Consider the following 22,534-nt stretch of genomic DNA (forward strand, 5'->3'; position numbering starts at 1 on the left):
TATGCCATGATTATAAATGCAAAATTTCCTTTAAATCTTGGGGAGAAGCATTACTTACTATATGTTATGTATATTATAAAGTACCATCAAGGAAAACAAAAGTTTCACCATATGAACATTGGAAAGAGGACGGAGGCCTAATTTGGAATATTTTAAGGTATGGGGCTATTTCACATTCTATGGAAAACCAAACTTTTGTTTTCCTTTACATTATTTTATTATGTACATGACATGTAGTAAATAATGCTTCTCCCTAAAGATTTAAAAGGAACAAAGTTAGGACCAAAGGTTTTGAAAAGCCTTTTTGTAGAATATGCTCAAAGTTCCAAAGCCTACAAATTGTTGAACTTGGAATCTAATGCTACTGTAGAGTCGAGAGATGTTCAATTTCTGGAAAACAAATTTCATAATGACTCTTAAGAGTTTTACAAAATCTACTAAAGCATAAAAGTTAGTCATTAGTCATAATCCATCTTCTAGTGATAAAAAGAAAGTACTTGAAACTTCTAGAGAACTTGGGATAATTCAAAGCATTAGAGGAGAAAAGACTTTTTATCCTAATTTTATATCTTCTTAACCAAAAGAAGATCTTTTGGCTGTAAGTGGCAGAAAGTATAATACAAATGAATTTATTTAAATATTCAAGGCCAGATTAGTAATTAAAGGATAAAATAGGAGGGTATTGATTGTTTTGACACATGTTTACCCATTGATAAGTAGCATCCATTAAAGTAGTGTTAACTTTGACATTTATTTATTATCTACGTATACATCAAAAGGATGTTAAAAGAACATTTTTGAATATTGAGTTGGAATGGAAAGTGTTTGTTTTACTAGGAAATAAAGAAAGTTCTCAAATTAATAAAATCATTACATGACTTAAAACAAGCATCTAAACAGTGGCATGAAAAGTTAGATTTTGTAATTCTGTCTCATGCATTTTGACATAATAGTGTTGATAAGTGTATTTACTCAAAATTCGCGAATGATTAAGACATTATTATATATCTTTAGCATGAGAGTATTTAACTTAATACTTACAATGCAGTTTACATGGGGGATTATTCAATAGATTGTAATAAGAGGAAAAAACTTTTTATATTACAATCTAAGCGAGGGATTGTTGGAATTTTATAAATTGTAATATAAGAAAGATGAAAACACTTATCCCAAAAGCAACAACTAACATCTATCAAAAGGTATATTATCTCCTTCATGTTTATAGATATGGGGTTTTAATAGTAGGTTTACCATTCCAAGTTTCTCTCTCTACAATATTTTTGATCGTCAAGCACTCTATTTTTAAGAATAGAGAAATATTTAGATTTACTACCTATAAAATTCTTGTAATTTTGTTGTATCCTTAAAGTAAATTGTACTACTCTTCCTAAGGCAAACTCATTTAAGTGGAGACAAGTATCACATTAAAGATAATCATTTATGCCAAAACCGCAAATTATTTTTATGAATTTATTCTCCTATACATTGCAACCACAACAAAGTCGTATTACCCTAAAAACTAAGCAAATGTAGAAAAGCATTAGATTTGTATTTCATAACCAACTCCTAATTGATTACAATTAAAGGAGACATTATATAAATTATGATCTAAAAACTTAGCAAATGTAGAAAAGTATTAGACTTGTATTTCGTAACCAACTCCTAATTGATTACAATTAAAGGAGACATTATATAAATTATGATTAATATAATTACAACTACGTGTGTATTTATTACACACTGCAACGATGATTTCACAGCAGAAGCATGATAGAAAGTAAATGCAACACAAAAACTACATGTATAATCAATTATAAAATAACTAATTGTTTATAAAAATACATGAACATACGTGTGCTTAATGACTATCTAAAAGAAAGGTTTTGAAAAAAAAAATAAAAGAGGAAAAAACAAAGTGATGCGTCACTTGCAGAGGAAACGAAACTGTGCTTCAACATCAAATGTTGCCCCTCACAAGCCCAAAATGTTGGCAAAGAGATCTCTGCACGCCCACAAATTCTAATGAACAAAAAACGCAGAGTAAAAGTACCAAAAATTTTTTACTCCGACCAGATTTGAATGCCATATATTAATCAAATTACAAAGGAAAATTGATTTGTTGCCTTCGGCCCAATATCATAGCTCATTCACCAAATTAAAATTCAACTATTATCACCACAAACACTTCATGTCCTTTCAACTTCACTAGACAATTCTCGTTTGGCACTATCATTTTCATTTTTTGGAAGTCCAAAGTTACCACCACTCCCATGATGCTCTTCGCTGTTCTCGCTATTAGCTGTTGCACCCTCGCCAGCAGCATCTTCTTCTGCTTCCAAAACCTTTTTTGTCTGTGTTTTACTCTCTATTTTCCCATCAGGCACGGAATCAGAAAATTCTTCATGCAGTGATGGATCAGACGATGCTTGAAAATCATCCATGTGACCAGGGTTCTCATTCTCTTCATCTTCAGTAGTCAATTTGGTCATTGATTCTTCAGCATATTCAAGCAGTGGATGACCACTTGAATATGGATCATTTATTTGATCTGGCGCTGCAGTATCGCTATACTGATAATGACTATCACATTGCTCAGAATAAGGGTCGTCTGTTTTCATATGATTTCCACCACTCACTGCTTCAAATATCTCTTCCTCTTCACCAACTTTTAGATGCTCAGGTTCAATTATTACTTTTACAATATTGTTGATGGGTGGAGAACTACGGTACTGTTGGAATTCATCATTTTCAGTATTAAAATTTGGAATGGGAGAGTTTTCAGCCATAGGAGGTTCTGCTACACTTTCTACTTCTGAATTTGTAGCGGCCACATTCGTGGATGCAGGAAAAGACTGGAAAGCGTCCCAATCATCTTCTTCTGTGCTGTTCTTGTCGGAGTGTGGTGTAGCAGTTGATGGAGATGGAATTCTCTCCCTACTTCCCTCCGTTTGAACTGGCAACTTTATTGCTAAAGAAGGTGCTGTCGGTTTCATCTGTGTTGCATTATGGTCTAGTGTTACAGAAGTACGGATGATGCCCTGAAAGTTGAAGTTCCAGATTAGTATCAAAGCAAGGGAGTTTTCAAAAACCACCACCAGTTATTTCACAGCCATAACAAGGATGAACAGAGGAGGATATTGGTAAGTCTAACAGATGAGTAGGTTCAATCTAACTACCAAATTCCTACAGGTCACAGAAATTTGTTTTTGCAAAAATTTTTCCTGACACTTTGAATTCAAAAGCTCAACTAAGAACCAGAAAATACTACTTTCAAATGGTAATTTCAAATAAGAAAAATGTGATTTTTAAAGAGTAATTTACAATGTGGAATGGAAAAATAATTTTTGAGAAGATAATACAGGAGAATATATACCAAGAAATTATGAAAAAGTATTTGAAATTGACACCTCTGGTGGACATGACCAATAAGATAGAAGAACAGTGACACAGTTTTGCTGCTGGACAGTATTAGAAAAACTTTAATTGCCAAACGAGTAAGAAAATATGAGAAAGCATGACTGCAACAAAATCTATAACTTTCAGGCAAAGCCAAAATATGTATGATAGCCTTTAGGCAACACCAACAAAATTTATTATAAAAATATTATTTCTCTGGACCAATCTCTGGATAAAATGGATAAATTACTGTAGGTCACTTAATTTCCTATTGATTTTGTTTGCTCATTTTGCTATTTTACAGTTTGAATTAAAATAAAAGTACCTGAAGCTGTTGCCTATGTGTTGCAGGCATTGCCAACAAAACATCCTTCAAGTGAACCGCAGAGGAAGGGATTTGAGCAAAATGAGAAACAAGTCTTATAGCAGTGCTCCTCATATCATTTACTTCCTGCAACAGCAAGCATATCAGAAGGGTGTAAAAGATGAACCAAAACAGGCAATAAATTTCATTTTAAGAGCCTTCAGTCACCTGAGAAAAACTATCTTCTGTTGCTAGGAAAACCATGACAATAGCTTCCAAAAGAAGTTTCATTATACTTTTCTGACACTCAGTGGCTTTTGTCAGATTTTGCAGGAGAACCAAAATTCTTAAGCACTCACCAGTGATGGCCACTGATTCCCGAGATATAGGTCGCTGTCATCAAGAGCACAGATCGCTTCCTTTTAGAGTAAAGATCATAAAAGTTTGACAGCAACACTGTAATGATTTTTTAATGACACAAATACCTTCAACATTTTCTGGATTATGGAGAATATCTCTCTAAAAAACTCCCCAGTAAAGAACAGTAAAAAAGAGTTGTTTTCAACATTGGTGCTTCTTTGTGATATGGCTTTTAGAACTTGCAATCCAATTGCTTGGACCTGCTCAGAGAAAAAATTGACTGGTGGTTGTTCCATACTTCATATAGGTTAAATTACTACATCTAAACCTTGCGTGCTTAGAGAAATTACCTGTACACTAGAATCAGTAAGAACAGTTTGAATACATACAATGCAGTTTTTAAAAATAGTATAGTAAATTGTGTTGCTGTCCATATGCTCCCCAAGAGGTTGAATTTCATAAGCCAGCTTGGCAAATGAAAACGTCTGCTCAACAAAGAAAGCGAGCTTCATTTGCAGCAATTTGCTCAAGTCAGACCTCTTCTTTTCCAGCAGATGAATGCCCTCAATGCAATTCTTAGTCAAACTACTAATTACGGCAAGACAAGCTCCAATGATTGTTCTCAAGTAAAGAATAGTCTCGTCACTTAGTTCAGATTGATCTGCAAGACACGGTTCCATAAACATGTTCATTAAATATTTATCATTTAAAAAATGCATTAAACTGACTAAATATGCTAGTACTCAAAGTGCATCAATCAGATTGTGACAAAATACAAGAACTTTTAATGCAACAGTTGCTCTTGCATCTTGTGGCAAGTTATATCCTACCATTAAACACTGCATTGAAAGAAAAATTAATGAAACAGAAAATCAATAGTCAAAATGGAGGCAAAAACACCACACAAGTAGCACACGACCCAAACCTAACTGAATCCTCACATCTCCCAAAGCCTATAGGAAAATTTAACAAAAGAGCTCCAATCTAAAACCAAAAAAAAAGTTATGAGTAGAGAAAATAAAACATATGCTATGTAAAAAGAACTCAAAACAGGAATACATGCTGTAAAATGTTCGGCCATGAAACAAATGATGCAATGACAGGTTTTGCCTAAATAATTTGAAAATATATTCCATGGAAAATTTCAGTGAAAATTAAGTGAAACCAGCCCTTTTAGAAGAGCATGCCATTTCAGTAATTAGGTTGTGTTAATGGGGGTATTTTTGTTATTAAGACTTCATTGGTAATTATATATAAGAAGGCAGACCTGGAGCTGTACTTAAGACTCCAGAAAACTGCTGCCCAGCTTTACCTCTCTCTTCTTCTCTTTTTTCTTCACTTCTGTCCATATCTAATTTTACAACATGGGATCAGAGCAGTGATCACCTTCAAATCTGATTTATCTGAATTATTTTGATACTCTGTTTTTCATTTCTTTCCTTACCCTTCCCTAATTAGTCATCAGATCTAATTTTCTGGTTAGCTTGAAACTCGTTCAAGGACACCCTTCCTCTTGGTTAGGTTCTGCAGCACTTTTGGTTGTAAGATAGGAAGCATGGACACTTCTAGAAGCCTGAAGTGTGGTGTCTGACATGTATCGGCTATCGACACCTGCCCGACACTCTATTACACGTATCCAACACGTATCGGAAAGTAATTAATTTATCTTTATTTTTATACATGATTGAGACACTTCCCCACACAGCAAGGACACCTCTATGACACTTCTTGCACCCAAACGCAGCATTTATGTTGCCCCTTTAATTCTGTTAACAAAACCCAAAAGAAAAAAAATAAGGATAGGTCAAGAGATCGAGAGTCAAGTTCTGTGATATCGGAGTGGTTGGACTTTGGAGCCCTAGTGCCACTCCACCAGCCTTGTAGACCACCGTTGAACCTCCCATCTCCAAAATTCCCCCCTCTCTGTAAGTCAATCGCCATTTCATCACTCTTGGTTAATATATATAGATTTTTTTTTAAATTTTGACAAGCGACGCCCATTGCTCATAATCAGCCATGCCCTTGAGTTGTTTTTTTGTTGCTCAAAACAATATTCTATAATATGAACATAGTTGATGATTGTATAACTGTAGTTCGTAAAATGTGTAAGTTTGTAAAATATGCAATTGATAATTTTGCATGAATGGTGCTTATATTTCATTTAAAACCAAAATTTCCACATATTTGAGACGTGCCTAAATATATATATTAATATTAATTAGTCAATGTATCCCTGCCATGGCCTATCCTTATTTTTTTCAAATTGTAGATCGTGGTGCCAAATATCGTGTCGTATCTGTGTCTTGTATCGGTATCAGTGCTTCCTAGATTGAAAGCTGTGTGCATCATGGTGATTAGCTAAGAAAATGAGAAAGAAAAATAAAAAAACACGTACCACATTAATGAAAAAATTAACTTTACACATCACTAAAACTTTAGAAATGAAAGAATCAACTCTCATTTTAGGGAGGAAAGAAGCCCATAATATATATATATATATATACGTGTGTGCATCAGATGGTCATTGGTTTATTGGGTACCAACTGGGACGCTAATGTGGTACCTGCTTGGTACCCAATATTTTCCCTGCAATCCTATTCCAATCGCTGGCTGGTTTTGACTGGAGTTCAAAGACTTATTTCCTGCTCTTGCCTGCATTCTTTTCCAGTTGCTGCTAGCCATAATGCCTGTAGCTGCTGCCAGGTTGTTGCTAAATGCCTGCCCTGTTCTTTGTGTTTAAGTAATTCCTCCTAGGGTATTGTAGGCTCAATTCTGTAGTCATAGCTGCCTCTTGAAATTCTGGATTTTGGAAGGTCTAAAATGTTGTGAGTTCTGGTTTTTTGAGGTCCTTAAAGTGCTGTTTTGTGTGAGTGCTGCGTGATTTCTTCTCAAGTTCCTCCCCATGATAATTCAGCCATCAGTACTGCCTCTAACCATAGTAAGTGAAGTTTTGGAGGATGAGGATGGGGCATGGATTGTGGTTGTAACAGAAGTTGTGTTTGGGAGACGAATTTGTTGTGGCAATTTTGCATTTGTGTGCAATGTGGCAAGGAAAATCATACCATTAATCACTGTTGGGATATCCTTGAGAAACCAACTTGGGCCAATAAGGGTGCATTTGATTCAGTGGCTAAGGCTTACAGGATAGGATAGGACTGGACTGGACTGCAGTAGTCTGGCCTGACTATGATTATTATCCCATTTCCATGTTTGAATTGGGATGCCATTGAATAGGCTAATTATTCAATAAAACAAAATACCTTTTAACAAAAATTCGTAAATTTTTATTTTTCTTGAATTTGAACATTATGAAATCAGTACAATTGAAGGGCCTCAGTTCTCAGGCAGTTGCAATGGCAGTGTCGGCATCTCCAGCTACTTCATCTCCACTAGAAAGGCTGGATTCGAAGAGTTGTTGATCATCACTGCCATGTCAAGCATATTGAACCTCCCAACACCTCCCTCATCTTCAAGGGAATTTTGGATTCTGTCAAGGGCTCCATGAAGTAGATCGTCTCTACAATGCCAGGGCTACTCCTGTCCAACCAGTCTCTGTCACAGATAGGGTTTCAAAGCATCCTCTTTATTACCTACTCCTATGACCACTTTAGCTGCAGCTGCAACTACCACCTGAATTGTCCGATCATGCCAGACTCGTCTCCCAACCACACAGCCCAAGCCGTGCACAAGCACAGCCTGCACCTTCTCCTCATCTTTGCCGTCCAACAATCCCAGAAACAGAAGGATGCATGTACTATTTTGATGGTGGTTATGGTGGATCCAATTCTTTTCACACGGTAATTTATATTCATGATGTTTCTCTTGATCAATGGCACACTCATTTGGGTCATCCATCCTTTCAAACACTACAAGAAGCTTTCCTATTTTCAAGTCGATTTCTCGTTTGAGTGTTCTGCTTGTCAGTTCGGAAAGGAAATTTGGACATGTATTTTGACTAGAGACGAGATTGTATTTCTTGTAGATTGAAGACTTTGACTGGTCGTCAATATTTTCTGTCCGTTGTGGATGATTTTGCACATGACTTGGATGTATTTGCTAAAAGATAGGTCTGAATTATTTAATATATGTACTTAGTTCTAACAGGAGATAGAAACTCATTTTGGCATTGTGATTCAATTTTTTTGAATCTGATAATGCACATGAATTGGTTCAAATGAGGTTCAATCTTTTTCTTTGGCCTTAGGGATTATTGATCAAATATCATGCATACATAATCCTCAGCAGAACGAAGTAGCATTTACTTGACATAGAATGGTCTCTACTCCTTCATATGCATGTTCCCAAAACCTTTTGGACCATTGCTCTTCTTGGAGCCTATTTCTACTCAACAAGATGCCCTCAAGTGTTCTAGGGAAAGAAATTCCCTTCTCAATCGTATACCTAGAAACATCAATTTTCTCTGTTGTGTCTCATGTCCTTGGGTGCACAAGTTTTGTTTATGTTCCACATACTGTTCAAGACAAGTTCTCTTGTGTTGTTAAATGTGTCTTTGCTGGGTACTTGAGAACTCCAAAAGGATATAGATGTTATGATCCCCACACTTGTAAGAAATATGTTTGTGCTGATGTCACCTTTCTTAAGAGGAGACTTTATTTCTTTAGCGCCAAGTCCTCCTTGGATGAATCAATTTTGATTCCATCAACAATTTATGGCCTCTCCTCGTGTTGATCCTCCTATCACTACCCTTATCCCTTTTGAGAAATCTTCTGCTCCTCTTCCAAATCCATTAGTTACTAATCTAAAGAAACAATTCAAGGTTTATGAATGGCAAAAACCAAGCATAGACATAACTACCACCATACAAATGTGTCCTCTACCCATCACTGTTTCGACTTCTAGTTTTTAAGATCCATCCAAGTATGGCTTGGTTTTCCCCATTGCTCACCGGAGAGGTACTCAAACATGTGCTTAGCAGTCCTTAGTTGCTTATCCTATTGCTCATTATGTTTCAATTCTTCACCTTCATAGTCCTATGTATTCAATTTCCTTGCCTATTTCCTCAATTTCTATTCCTTCCTCGCATGTTGAAGCACTTGCTAACCCTAGGTGGAAGCATGCAATGAATGCATAAATGGGATGCCTTAGCCACTTGAGGGACATGGGACTTGGTGGAACTTCCTCCAGACAAAGAGTTGGTTAGATGTCATTGGGTCTAAACCATCAAATATTTTCTTTATTGCTCTATTGAGCGGCTTTAAGACTTGGCTGGTTGTCAAGGGCTACACCCAAACATATTATATTGATTATTTTGGGACCTTCTCCCTTGTTGCTTGACAAAATTCTGTTCGTGTATTGATCTCAAGCACCTTCTCTCTTGTTGCTTGACAAAATTCTGTTTGTGTATTGATCTCATCAGCAGTTAATTTTAATTGGTTGGATAGTGAAGAATGTCTTCTTTTATGGGGGATTTGCAGAAAGAGGTATACATAGAGCAATCTCATCGGTATGTTGCTTAGGGGGAGGAAGGTAAAGTATGTGGGTTGGCCATTGATGGTCTCAAGTAATCTCCTCAAGTTTGGTTTGACAAATTCAGCATTGTAGTCTTTGCATTTGGCTTTATCTAGTGCTACTCTGAGCATTTAATTTTTTATCACAAAAAGAAGGCATATGTGGTACTTCTAGTAGTTCATGTTGATGATATCATCATCACTACCAGTGATCAAAGTGGGATTGTAGGCGTAAAGTAGTGGTTTCAAGAAAATTTTCAAATCAAATACTTGGGTATCTTGCGTTACTTTCTGTTGAGATTGTATGGCGTAGGACAAGGTTGAATCAATTCTTGTCAAATTATGCATTGGGTTTGCTAAGTGGGACTAGTTTGTTGGGAGCTAAACCAGTTGATACTTCTATGCATCCCAATGTGAGGTTGTCTAGGGATGTTGGACCGAAATTTGAAGACAAATGCAGTTGGTTGGCAAGTTGATCAGCTTAACTGTCAATAACCTGACATATCTTTCACAGTGTGCCCCCAGGGGGGGGGGGGGGGGGGGGGTGTGAGTCTGTGGAAAAATCCAAATCATAGCACCAGAAAATGCTAACACCCTAGCAAACCACATATTGGTACAAATGTTTCAAAATGTGGTAAATGTTTGTTCCATAACACTAAATACATTGATCCAAAGTCTTAATTCAATGTTTTTCAAATAACAAACTTTTAATAGTTAAAAGTGGGGAATCACCACATTTTAGGTCTATTTCTATCATTATTATTCTATTCGACAATAGAAGATCTCTTCTAGATTTAGAAACGCTTCAATGTCCTCTCCAAAATATATAAGTGTCATTACACTCTGTTCTCCAATATATCTATTTTAAGAATATCCCTAACATTACACATTTTTTAGCATGCACCGTACCATGATCTGATTCCCATTCCATGAACCAAAACATTCCACATTCTAGGTAACATGGATTCAAACAAATTTTTGCAGGCTTTTGTGGTATATCAAAGGCTTTCCAAGCAAAGAATTGTTTTATAAATGCTATAGATATTTTGAGGTTGCGGGATGCTCTAAAGCATATTGGATTGGATCTGTTGATGATCAAAGGTCTACTACTAGATATTGTACATTTGTGCAAGGTAACTAGTGTAGCAAGAAACAAATTATTTTAGCAACTAGCAAGATCTAGTACTAAAGTAGAGTATCAAGCTATGGCTCATACTGTGAGTGAGCTTACGTGGCTGAAGTCTCTAATGTTAGAGATGGGATCCTTTGTAATGAAGCCAATGAATATGTTTTGTGATAATTGAGCTATCATTTATCTTGCTAGCAATCCAATGTTTCATGAGAAGACAAAGCATATTGAAGTTGGTAGTCATTTTATATGGGATGTTGTGTCAAAGAAGGTTGTGAGGACTCCCTTTTTGAAATGTATGGATAAGTTAAGCAATACTTTTACTAAGACTTTATTTAAGCCCGCCTTGTCTATGCTCGTTACCAAGGTTGTAAATTTTGATTTTCGACTCAAATTTCAAAGCTCCAAAAGTACAAAAATTTAGACTGAAATTTCGATTTCTATGTCAATTTCGATTTCAATTTGAAAAAATGACAAAAATTAGTAGTAAAGCATGGAATTCGTTGTAAAACTTTGGAAATGGTTAACAAACATAATAATATAAGTTTTAGAACTAATATATTACAAATTAAATACATCTATGTTTTGTATAAGGTGGAAAAGTTGTAAAATAGTATGTGTATCAAACATATTTGTAAGATAATGTACATTAAACATATTCAGTTATTACAAATGAAATTCATAAATCATTTAAATATTATTTATTATACAACTAATGATAATTTAGACATGAATGGTTAAATAAAATCCTACGGTAAGTTTATTTTTTTCAAATAATTTCAAACGCACTTGTAATAATATTTTGTTTTGATAAAATAAATAAAATAAATTGATAGAAATTTCACTTCAATCCAAAATATATAATTTGAATTATGAAAAAATTTCATCGTATAATTAAAATTTTGACAAGTTTTGCTAAAAATTCAAGATTTCGATAAATTTCGAATGATTCGTTGAGATTTCAATGGAAATTATGCAAGACAAAAATCAACTGCCATTTCAATTTCGAGGGTGAAGGAAATCAGAAATTTTGACAGAAATTTCGACAATTTCATGGAAATTTAAGAACATGCTCGTTACAAGATAGGTTAGGTGATATTTATACAACTCCAGCTTGAGGAGCAATTACATTGTGCCGATCTAGATATTTTTGTCCTTATGACTTTATTATTATTAATAGCATATAAGAGGGAAGACCTGGAGTTGTACGTACACTCCAGGAAACTACTGCTCAGCTTTTCCTCTTTTTCTCTTCTCTTCTTTCCTCCATCTCTAACTTTACAACAATTCTAGATAAATATACAACAGAAACATGCAGCATATTTATATTAAAAATAGAAATTAATTAATGAAGAGTTAGGGGGAAAGAAAAGGACATTCTTGTGAAGCTCAAATACAAATATCAAACAGACAGAACAGTTAACATGTTATCAATCAGTTCTAATTGCTCACCATCATATTGCTTCTTCAACAAAGGGGCAATGCATTGCACAAAATCAATAGCTATAGAGAAGCATGACTCAGTTGAAGCTCCTTTAATACACTTGTACCCAATTAACAGTGAAGCCAACACGAACTTTAGTTGCTTCTACGAATGAATACAGGACAAATGATAAATCATATCAACAGCACACTTCACAAGTTATATCGTTAGGAGAATTAGACATAAATGAAATTAAACCTCATAATCATAACAAATATATATCATGGATACAGTTAATCCACCTTATGCTCAAAACGCATCATTAATGTCTTTGTTGTGATTAACAATGGAGAAATCAAATCTTCCTTCATTGGCTGATCCAGTAATATTGTATCAGTACTGAACAAAACAGAAGAAAATTTTGGATGAGATGACAAAACTCTAACAAATGTTATAGACTTGTTAAATTTTGATTTCATTCGCAAATGGCTACCTCTGAAAGACCTTGAAAAGATGGGTCAAAGAAAGTTCCATCACCAAATAAGAAAAATTTTCTTGTTCAAGAAAATTATCAGGGCAGTTCTGCACAATCTGTTCAAAAGGAAAAGGAATTAAAGTACGAATTAACAGTTAATAATGCATTTAGCAATTGTTTCAAGAGAAAAATTTTAAACAGCCACAGTGAGGAAACATTCCAAGAATAAAGTATGATCTAAAAGTCCTACCACAAGGCTATCGAAAATGATAGAGCAGGCTAATTTTCCTCTCTGGGAAATTTGTGGACTAGTGCTCCCACTAAAGTTGTTTTTCTTTTCTTTTTATTTTTATTTTTTTTGTTTTATTATTATTATTTTTTTTTGCTTTTTGTTTTTTGCTTAGGAGGCAGCATGGGGAAGGATGTTGATTGTTGAATCTATTGACAATCTTTCAATAAAGGGAATGATAATGGTCAATTGATGCTATTTGTGTAAAATTTCAGCTGAATTTGTGCAAAAGCCCATTCTTTGGTGCTCTTGGACTAAAAGAGATTCAAAATTGTAATAGCTATTGTGAAATTAAACTTATGAGTCATACGATGAAACTATGGGAAAGAGTAGTTGAACAAAGGTTAAGGCTAGACACGAAGATCTCAGAAAATCAATTTGGTTTTATACTTGGGAGATCTACTCCAAAAGCTATATATCTTTTAAGAAGATTAATGGAGAAGTTCATGGAAAAAAAGAGGGATTTGCATATGATATTTATTGATTTAGATAAAGCGTATGATAGGGTACTAAGGAAGTTTTATGGGGGGTTTTAGAAAAAAAAAAAAAATGGTGTATAAAGTAGGTACACTGATGTCATTAAGGATATGTACAATAGGGTAAAGACTAGTGTAAGGACTATAGGTGGAGAGACTAGAGAACTTCCAATCACAATAGGCGTACATCAAGGATCTACTTTGAGCCCTTATCTTTTTGCTTTAGTGATGGATCAACTAACTGGGAGTATCCAAAATGAGGTTCTGTGATATATGTTATTTGCAGATGATATTGTATTGATTGATGAAACTAGGGATGGAGTAGAGGCTAAGTTAGAATTATGGAGAGAAACTTTAGAACCTAAAAACTTTAGGATAAGTAGAATTAAGACAAAATATATGAAATGTAATTTCAATAATAGTAGGGGGAATATTGGAGACAAAGTTATACTTGATGATGTAAAAATAAATAGCACTTGTAGATTTCGATACCTTGGATCTATTATGCAAGCTGAAGGAGAAATTGAAGAGGATGCAATGCATAGAGTTAAAGCAAGTTGCGTAAAATGGAGAAGTGTTTCAAGTGTGCTTTGTGATTGTAGAATATCCTTACAATTAAAACGAAATTTTTATAGGAGGGCTATAAGACCAGCTATGCTATATGGATCAAAATGTTGGGCTACTAAGAAACAACATATCCAAAAAGTGAAAGTTGTCGAGATGATAATGCTTACATAGATGAATGATATAACATTGAAAGATAAATTAAAAAATGAATATATTCGTAGTAAGTTAGGCATAGCTCCTGTAGAAGATAAGATAGGAGGGGGGGCAACTTAGATGGTTTGGGCCCTTGCAACGTTGCCACATAGTGCGCCAGTGAGAAAGAATGAATTAGTTATTTATTAGGGGTAGTAGAAGGCGTAGGGGTAGACCTAAAATAACTTGAAATGAGAGGGATTTAATAGCCTTGAATTTGTCGAAAGAAATTGTCCATAATCGCATAAATTGGCAGAAAAGGATTCACGTAGCTAACCCCACCTAGTGGGACTTGGGGCTTGGTTTTGTTGTTGTTGTTGTTATGTGGTAGCAATTAACTGTTCACGTTGCAGTCCACGTCACTGGTAGGTACAATTATGATACTGTAACAGCTTACCTCTAAACGAGCTTTTATGTCTTTTGAGTCTTTTATTTGGGTTACTTTACCCTAGCTTTCCATAAATAAATAGGGGGCTGAGATTTAAAGCTGATGTGATGCTAGAACCAGTCAAACATTAATTAATATTTTCAAAAAGTTAGTTCACTCTTCGCCTTGTTAGTAACAATAATATTTTATTATTCCAGCCTATCACAGGGCATTATCATAGCATACTATGGTTTCATTTCCAAAGTAAAAAAATCTTTTAAGTTCTATAGGTCATTTATGAGTCTGGTCTAAAGCAGACAGGCCTTTTATGAACCTGTAAAAGTCAAACAGCAGTAATAAGTAATAAGCAATTTCCTATACACATAATTCCCCAAGGCTGTCACATGTACATACATACATACATACATATATATATATATATATATATATTAGTTTTAAGAACAAGAAATGGAAATTTTTTCCTACGATATCCTTATCAATTTTGACTTGCTCGGCAATTTCGTAAGATCTAGAAGTCAGAAGTGTATGCAGAGGATCCACCCAGTGGTACCTTCCATCTCCTCTGCAGCATTTCCAAGTGGGAGACAATCTCACATTGCCACCTTCCATCTCCTCTGCAGCATTTCCAAGTGGGAGACAATTTCACATTGCCACTAATCTCTCCACTTTACTAAATCACTGTTCTGATCCATCATAAAATTATAATCAGACTGATTCTACTTATTCCCACCATGCACGCTGCATTAAATTGGTACTGAAGCAAGTTCCTTGGTTTGCCTCTAGTTACTAAACTATTTTAAGTTCAAATTTGTTTGCTGGAATTCGGTTCAAGTGCAATCACTAGATATGACAGCCACTTGATGTTTCAAATATAAATTAGTTCAACTTTCAAGAAAACTCTTTGTTATTGGTACAAGAAAGAGAACCTGGATAAATGAAAGGATAATTTAGTAGTAGCAATTTGTGAAGAAGAGAAGATATTTCACTTTGATTGAACCAATCAAATAATATCTTTCGATCACGCTCCTCTAAATTCAAGCAAATTGACCTTGATTCCTGATTCCGGCTTGCAAGAAGCTTGCTCCAGAGCAGGTAGGGCAGGGCTTATGTTGAAGCAATGTTCAAACAACTATGAGGATCATCAAATTCCATAACTCCCCTCTTCTTTTTGTTCTGTATAAATAATGGATGAGAGAAGAAATCTGGGTTCAGTTCAGTTCAACTAAGAGGAAGCAGTTCAATCTGCATCCATTTGACTAAACTTCCATTACACTTCTTCATTCGAGGGCAAGCAACCTTCGCCTGAAACCAAAGTTTGGGAATGATGCGGCTAAGGCTTCAACAGCAGATGAGCAACAAGGTCATGTTGATGAGTAGTGGGAACTACTCAAGACAGGCATTGTACCTTGCAATGATGGCTTGCTTCTTCATGCAAGGATGGGGAGTCAGCTGCGTCACTGCCTTATCTACATATTCAAATGTAATGATGGGTGAGTCGCAGCTAGGTTCACTTCTCTGCAAATCTAGTAGCCAGTGGCGAGAAGGGCTTCAAACAGCCATTTTGTGGATGAACAATGACAGCAAAGCTCCAACAGAGATCCTTTAATGGTTGTTGAGACTTTTGACAATGGTGAGATCGAGAACTGTTGCCAGTCAATGATGGCTATGAAGGTTTTTGTGTACTTCAAAGGGATTTAGCTGATTATTGTGATTATGAATCAAGAGAAAGAGAATAGTAGAGACAGCACAAGCTGATTTTAATAAAAATTGGGAACCCTACAAGTTCAAGTGGATACTCAGGCAACCCTGTCAAACACTCATAGTGGTGGCAATTGGAGTTGATATCTTTTGAGTATTTATTCACGTTAATTTTTGTCAATCTTCTATAAAATTAGGGCAGAGATCAAAGTCCCATAGGAGATTAAGGCTGGTATTTTAGGGTTTTTTTTTTTTGTAATTTTGAATAAACCCTCTCCTGAAGGATGTAATTTTAGTTTTTCCTCGGAATATAGTAATAAAGTTTCAGATATGAGCTCTTTTTGTGGTGACAAATGCTCGACTCCTCTATTTCTGTTTTCTATTCAGTTTCCTGGCATTTTTTGGCAATTTCCCTGTCTGTATTTCTACTGTAACTCTCTGCTCGGCCACAGAGAAGCAGCTTTCATGGCCCAACCCTGCATCACCTGTGGTATGTACTATTTCATCCCTTCACTATTGTGCATCAAGTTCTCTAGAAGCTCAGATTATTACATAATATAAGCTGAAATTTACCTGTGACAGAACAGATACTGCAAGACTATTCCAAGAATCCTCCATGCAAATAGAATATGAAAAAACCTGCATCCATTGAATTTGCTAAATATGATTAAATGAATCCAGAAGAACCACATTTGCATAGAAGACAGACTTTGCCTCGTGAACATTTCCATCAATATTGAAGATAAATATGGTCATCCTATCATCAAAGACTAAAGTTTTAGTAGCAACAAAACGATAGCATAAAGATGTTACAGCACCCAGTTACCAAAATTAAAGGTACTGATATGAGATTGTTGCTCATATTCAACAGCAGAATTAACATGAACATAAAAACTGACTTGGAAGTAAACTTCCTGCACCTACACAGGCTAAGGATAAAACCACTTCACTCAATTTGAAAATTGTGATGCCGCTAAAGACATAAATAATAAGTTTTGCATTTATTGCGAAGCTTTGAGCACGAGAAATGATGAAAATTATGAACAAAAGAAGAGACAACCATCAATAATATTTAACATTTGGTTGACTTATTCCAAATTGTGGTTTGGGAAAAAGTTCCAAAGTCTCAAACCTGAAAATGTCGTCATTGAATAAAATTTCAGGGTGGAAACATTCCACAAATGTGTTGAGAGAGAGAGAGAGAGAGAGAGATATGCAATGGAGAACAGAACAAATCCATCCAAAGGTTATCCATGCATAAAAAGAAAATGAGAGTTACGCGTGGAGTAATTTTCATATTTTCAACATTGCCTTTATTGAATTCAACTATCATATTTATTTTACTTTTTCACCTTGTACAATTCAATCATTTATCCACTTAAATAAAGAGGCTATGGTTGGTCTATAGGCCTCTTTCTAATATAACCCTAATAAAATATAACTATTTACAAATCATTTATAAAATTGATCCTACTTTTGCCATCTTATATTCTAATCAAGATTTTAAATTTGATTTCAACTAATATATAAAGGCCTCAAAAGTATGGATATTTCAATTTCAATTTAAAAGAATAAAGATTAGTAGTAAAGCATGAAATGCTTTTTCATGAAACTTTAGAAACTGTTACTAGACCAAATAAGGCAAGATTTAGAACTAAAATATTGTAATAAATACATCAATGACAAGTATGTAGTCTACAAGGTGCAATATCTGCAAGTCGTACATTAAACATTTTAATATAAATGAAATTCAAAAATCACTTAAACATTAGCTATTATGTAAATACAGCTATTTTTGACATAAAAAGGTTGAACAAAATGTTACACCTAATAACGAAGTTTTGCATGAAATTTGAAGTCTGAAAGCCAAAATTCATGTCCTCCATGCAATAGACCTTATTTTGATTCTCTAATTTTGATTTCAAGAAAATTTTATTCCATAGTCAAATTTCCAAAACATAAAAATTCTCTAAAATTTAGGAATTCCAATAAATTTAGGATGATGGAAATTTCAACAGAAAATTTGTACCCTGAAAATTGACTACCATTTTGATTTCAAGTCCAGTGGAAAGCAGAAACTTTTGACAATTTATTTTTTCGAAATTTAAGACCATAATTTTAATATTATATGCGATACCATATTCTCTATTGACTCCTTTAAAATTGCATATAATAGATTATATAATATTGTTCAATCTAATCCTTTCCAATTATAACTAACTAATACAGAATTTTCACAACTAATGATATAAGCTGTAATGGTTGAAACAGCACGGTCACTCCTTTTAGCAGCTAGATCTGTTTGGACCCTGTCGTATAACTTACACCATGTACTCAGTATTAGATGAACTTTTTTCCCATACATCTGTTGTTACGAAATATTAATTAATTTGCATTTAATATGGTTTACTGAATAGTAAGAGTTCATTATTAGCTAAGCCAATAAAAATCCCCTACTAGAATGTACTATTAAACCAAAATTGTGGTTATATACCAATATCTATATGCTAAAATTAGACTGATTAACATATTTCTACTAAGCAAACAACTAAAAAATATGTTATGTAATCAATAAGTAAACAACATATCTAAAAAATTACATGGAAACATAGCTGGTACAAGAAAATAAGGAGAAACACAGAACACCACCTGCAGCAGTTCTATGCATACATCCATGGTCGGAAACCCTGCACTGAAAAATCTTTCTGTTGAGAGAAACTGGAACACAGGTAGCACAATCTCATACAATTTCAAACCTAAAGAACTTGTTTGTTCAACTGATAAGTCAGAACCAGGTTTAGCTTTGGCAGAACCTAGTGGAATTATTTGTTTGCCAACCATAGAATGTCGTCCCTGGAATAGAACTAGCAGAGCAAATCCCCATACAAAGTGAAATTCTTCAGACACCAGCTCAACCATTCTGTATCCAGATACTAAACAGTTTCTCAATAAATTACTAGAGGTTGTCTTTGAGTGCTCATCTGCATCAAAATTTGCAGGAACAGCATCTAATGCAAGTGCTTGTAAAATCACCGGCCATGCTTCTTCCAAACAAGGCTGCAACTTTGAGTAAACCAGTGGAGATTGAATTTCATCGAGGAATGGTTTCCACTGTAAGCAGGGCATTGCAAACATAAGAAGCTAGAATATGGAGAAAAACTATAAAATTTCATAAATATTAAGTCCATTTTCCTCTTTGGATGCAAAGAGGTTGCCAGAGAAAAAGAAAAAAAAACCAGGTTTCATTAAGCTCACATTTCTTTTAAGATGCAGGTGGAAGCAGATATAACTATAGTCTCTCAGAATCCAGATCCAATACTTCCCGAGAATGCTTGAGCTTTTTGAAAATAACGGGGTCAATGCTAGATACTCATCTGGAACCCCATTATGGTGTCTCCTCAAGAATGAAAATGTATAACATTTTAGAGAAGCATGAGCAGCAAGAAGTCTTATTTTGATCTAGAGGAAATTCATAAAAAGGAAAAATAGTAAGAGCCCCTTGATATTAAGAAAAATGCATATACTTGGAAAAAATATATTACAGAAGCAAATGAATTAATCCCACGAATTGTTCAGTTTAATTATATCAAAACATTTTAAACTACAACAAAGAGTTTGAAGATCAGAGAAATAGGAACACCTTGCAATGGACCCATTCCGCAAAGGATGGATAGTAAAGGTCCTTGAAGTCATCAAGTGGGCGAGATATCAACGAAAATATGCGTTTGACACCGGCTTGATCCCCACTGATTATTCCGCTTGTCAATATCTGAAATTTTAAGATGTTATCTTATCCATGACTAGATAAATTAATAGAAAAAATAATATAAAAGAACAAAACGTCTGTAATTTGCACCTTAGTAGCCAACTGCAAGCCAGCCTCCAAAAGAACTGGACCAGAGGATGAGTCTAATGCAGTGCGAACTGCAGAGACTAACTGAGCCTAAATTTCAAACGAAAGCAAAAAATTCATTGACAATCATAATACACATCATCGCAAAAAATCCTACAAATAAATCACAGAATGGAAACCATATCCAGTGGAAAAATGTAGATTGTCGGCAATACAATTTGCCTTTTGTATTTAATAAGAAAATGTTCAGGACACTTCAAGCAAATTCATCAATATACCTGATACTGTTCCAGTAGAAGGTGTCCTGGAAGCTCAGGGTCTGGTGTCATTTCAAACTGAAATTAAAGCATATTATACAGCAATTAAGTACATGAATTCAGAAATTTTGAACAAATAAAGAGAACTTCTTGGCTTTAAACAGAGGACAACAGACTAACAGAGTAACTACGCTGCAAATTTTTTTTTAAAAAAATGACATTCTTCTCTCATATAATCACTGGAAGTAAGGAAAGGAATAGAAATCAACAATATTTCTAAGAATGGACCAAAATAGGTTCCAGTCGCCATATGAAAAGGCTGTGAAACCTTAGATTTTTGTCCAAATCCAAGACAGATCCAACTATCCAACCAGAACACTCTGGTTTCCATGTAACTTGGTAAAATGTATGCACTTCGCCTAGAAGATAGGTGCTGCTAATCTAGATGATAAACCATATTCTCAGGCCACTACTTAACAGTTTAAGCCTTTAAGTTAAGTGCTAATATATCTTACAGTTAGAGCTGTGGTTGCCAGGAGCTCTTGGGTTCTTTTTCTATTTTTAAAGTGATAGGAAAAGAAAGTTACCGTGGCAAGAAGGAGATGCAAAGAGGATGATAATGCATCCTCCTAAGGAAAAACAGAAGAAAATAAAGAAGAAAAGCGCAAAGCAAGAAAAAAGAGAAAAATACGATCGGACTAGTAAGTAGAAGCCATGCAATCCTGCTATAAGTAAGAAAACAAATTAGCTTAAAGCCACTCAATGAAAAGGCCCACTGCGAAGCAAGGAAAATAATCCTGTCCAAAAGCAACACGAAAGGAAAAGAGCATCCGTTAAAATACAACTATTCACTTAACAAAACACCCAAAAAACCACACAAACCAGAGAAAACAGCAAGCACTTTACATCCTTGCGCTGGGTTCAACTCTTATTATCAGCTTTTATCATCTCCCTACTAAACCTCATCTCAATTATGTTTCTCTCTACAAGTGGAGTAGGGCTACACAAGTGGGAAACTGTTATGGATATAGTTGGTTCGCAGCATAACATCATAAGCTTTTTATTTCAGCAGTTTTCAAAATATGGTTTTAGAACCTTTCTAACCTAAATGTCCAGAGTTTTAATCCTGAATGCCATATTCTTCCATTAAAAATTTCAGCACAATGTAAAAAATTAAAATAAACGGACACATGCATAAAAATTAAAATAAACAGACACATGCATCATCTGTGCTTTCGTTGTCCATATTTTGAAGCCCAATGGAATTTCACATTGTGTGCAGGGCATTTTAGAGAATAAAACCAACTCCTAAGACCTCACCTAACAGCTTAAACATTCAAACGAAGTGATGATTGAACAGTTGTAAAGCCCATCTTTCTTCATCTTGCCCTCATTTCTGTAAACCCAAGACCTCACTAGACATTATCAAGACGATTTAATTGGATCATGGGATGGATTTTTTTCTTTTTTTTCTTCTTGCAAAACAATAAACCTTTTGACAGATGTTTTTTTTCATCGATGTTTTCTTTTTCATCTTTTCAGTTTCACAAAAAGATTTTCAAAGATTAAGAAAACATGAGTATTTTATCATAGCTATAAGATGGGGCTATTTGATATTTGAATTTATTTGGATCATAGATTGAAGGTGATCTACACAAAAAGCATAATTTTAGTAAGTTCATGTTTAATTTTAAAAATAAAAAGCAAGTTATTTATAGATTTGGTATAAATGCAACATATATGATTTGCTAGATCTATTTCAATAATGGTAGATGTTTCTATTACCAACCCATTCAATCTACTTTTTTGTTAATTTTCATGTAGTCTAAATCTTTTTAAACAATTAAAAAATAAGAAACACAGGGAATATGCTTTGCAAATAGCAAACATGGATCAATTAAGGTAACTTGCATATTAAGTATTTTAGTACCAATATGTGACCTGTAATATGTCCAAATCTCAGGCTGCATTATATTCTTTTTCCCTTTTTTTTGGGGGATAAAAAAGAGAACTTTATTATGGAATGAGTGTTGGAAAGTTAGAGATGGAAGAGTAGAGAGGAAAGCAGCAGTTTCCTGGAGCATGACATACATATCTGGGTTTACCATCTAATAATATTAGTAATAAAAAATAGATGCAAGACAAAAATACCCCACTCACACGGTGCACCACATAATTACTAAAATAGCCTATTCTCTTCTAACACTCTCCCTTAAGCTGGAGGTGCATAAATATTAACTAACCCATGCTTGCTACAAT

General features: G+C 34.6%; 1 protein-coding gene across 2 annotated transcripts in view; it reads right to left on the minus strand.

Annotated features, from left to right (window-relative positions):
• Positions 1–1,782: 1,782 nt before the first annotated feature.
• Positions 1,783–22,534, minus strand: part of LOC131145049 (protein SWEETIE) — a 146,930-nt gene continuing 126,178 nt past the window's right edge. Inside the window, exons 35-48 of one of the 2 annotated variants that reach the window (XM_058094101.1) lie at positions 20,297–20,353; positions 20,022–20,108; positions 19,806–19,934; positions 19,421–19,624; positions 18,815–19,276; positions 16,739–16,804; positions 12,574–12,671; positions 12,383–12,479; positions 12,110–12,242; positions 4,411–4,721; positions 4,186–4,320; positions 3,929–4,093; positions 3,722–3,847; positions 1,783–3,038 (exon numbers count right to left, since the gene is read on the minus strand). In XM_058094101.1, the coding sequence (XP_057950084.1) occupies positions 2,187–3,038; positions 3,722–3,847; positions 3,929–4,093; positions 4,186–4,320; positions 4,411–4,721; positions 12,110–12,242; positions 12,383–12,479; positions 12,574–12,671; positions 16,739–16,804; positions 18,815–19,276; positions 19,421–19,624; positions 19,806–19,934; positions 20,022–20,108; positions 20,297–20,353 (2,922 nt within the window). In that variant the 3' untranslated portion in view covers positions 1,783–2,186. Of the gene's footprint in view, positions 3,039–3,721; positions 3,848–3,928; positions 4,094–4,185; positions 4,321–4,410; positions 4,722–12,109; positions 12,246–12,382; positions 12,480–12,573; positions 12,672–16,738; positions 16,805–18,814; positions 19,277–19,420; positions 19,625–19,805; positions 19,935–20,021; positions 20,109–20,296; positions 20,354–22,534 lie in introns of both variants that reach the window. The other variant, XM_058094092.1, reaches the window with a different exon arrangement.

This window comes from Malania oleifera, chromosome 1, assembly GCF_029873635.1.
Source record: "Malania oleifera isolate guangnan ecotype guangnan chromosome 1, ASM2987363v1, whole genome shotgun sequence".
Classification (NCBI taxonomy): Eukaryota; Viridiplantae; Streptophyta; class Magnoliopsida; order Santalales; family Ximeniaceae; genus Malania; species Malania oleifera.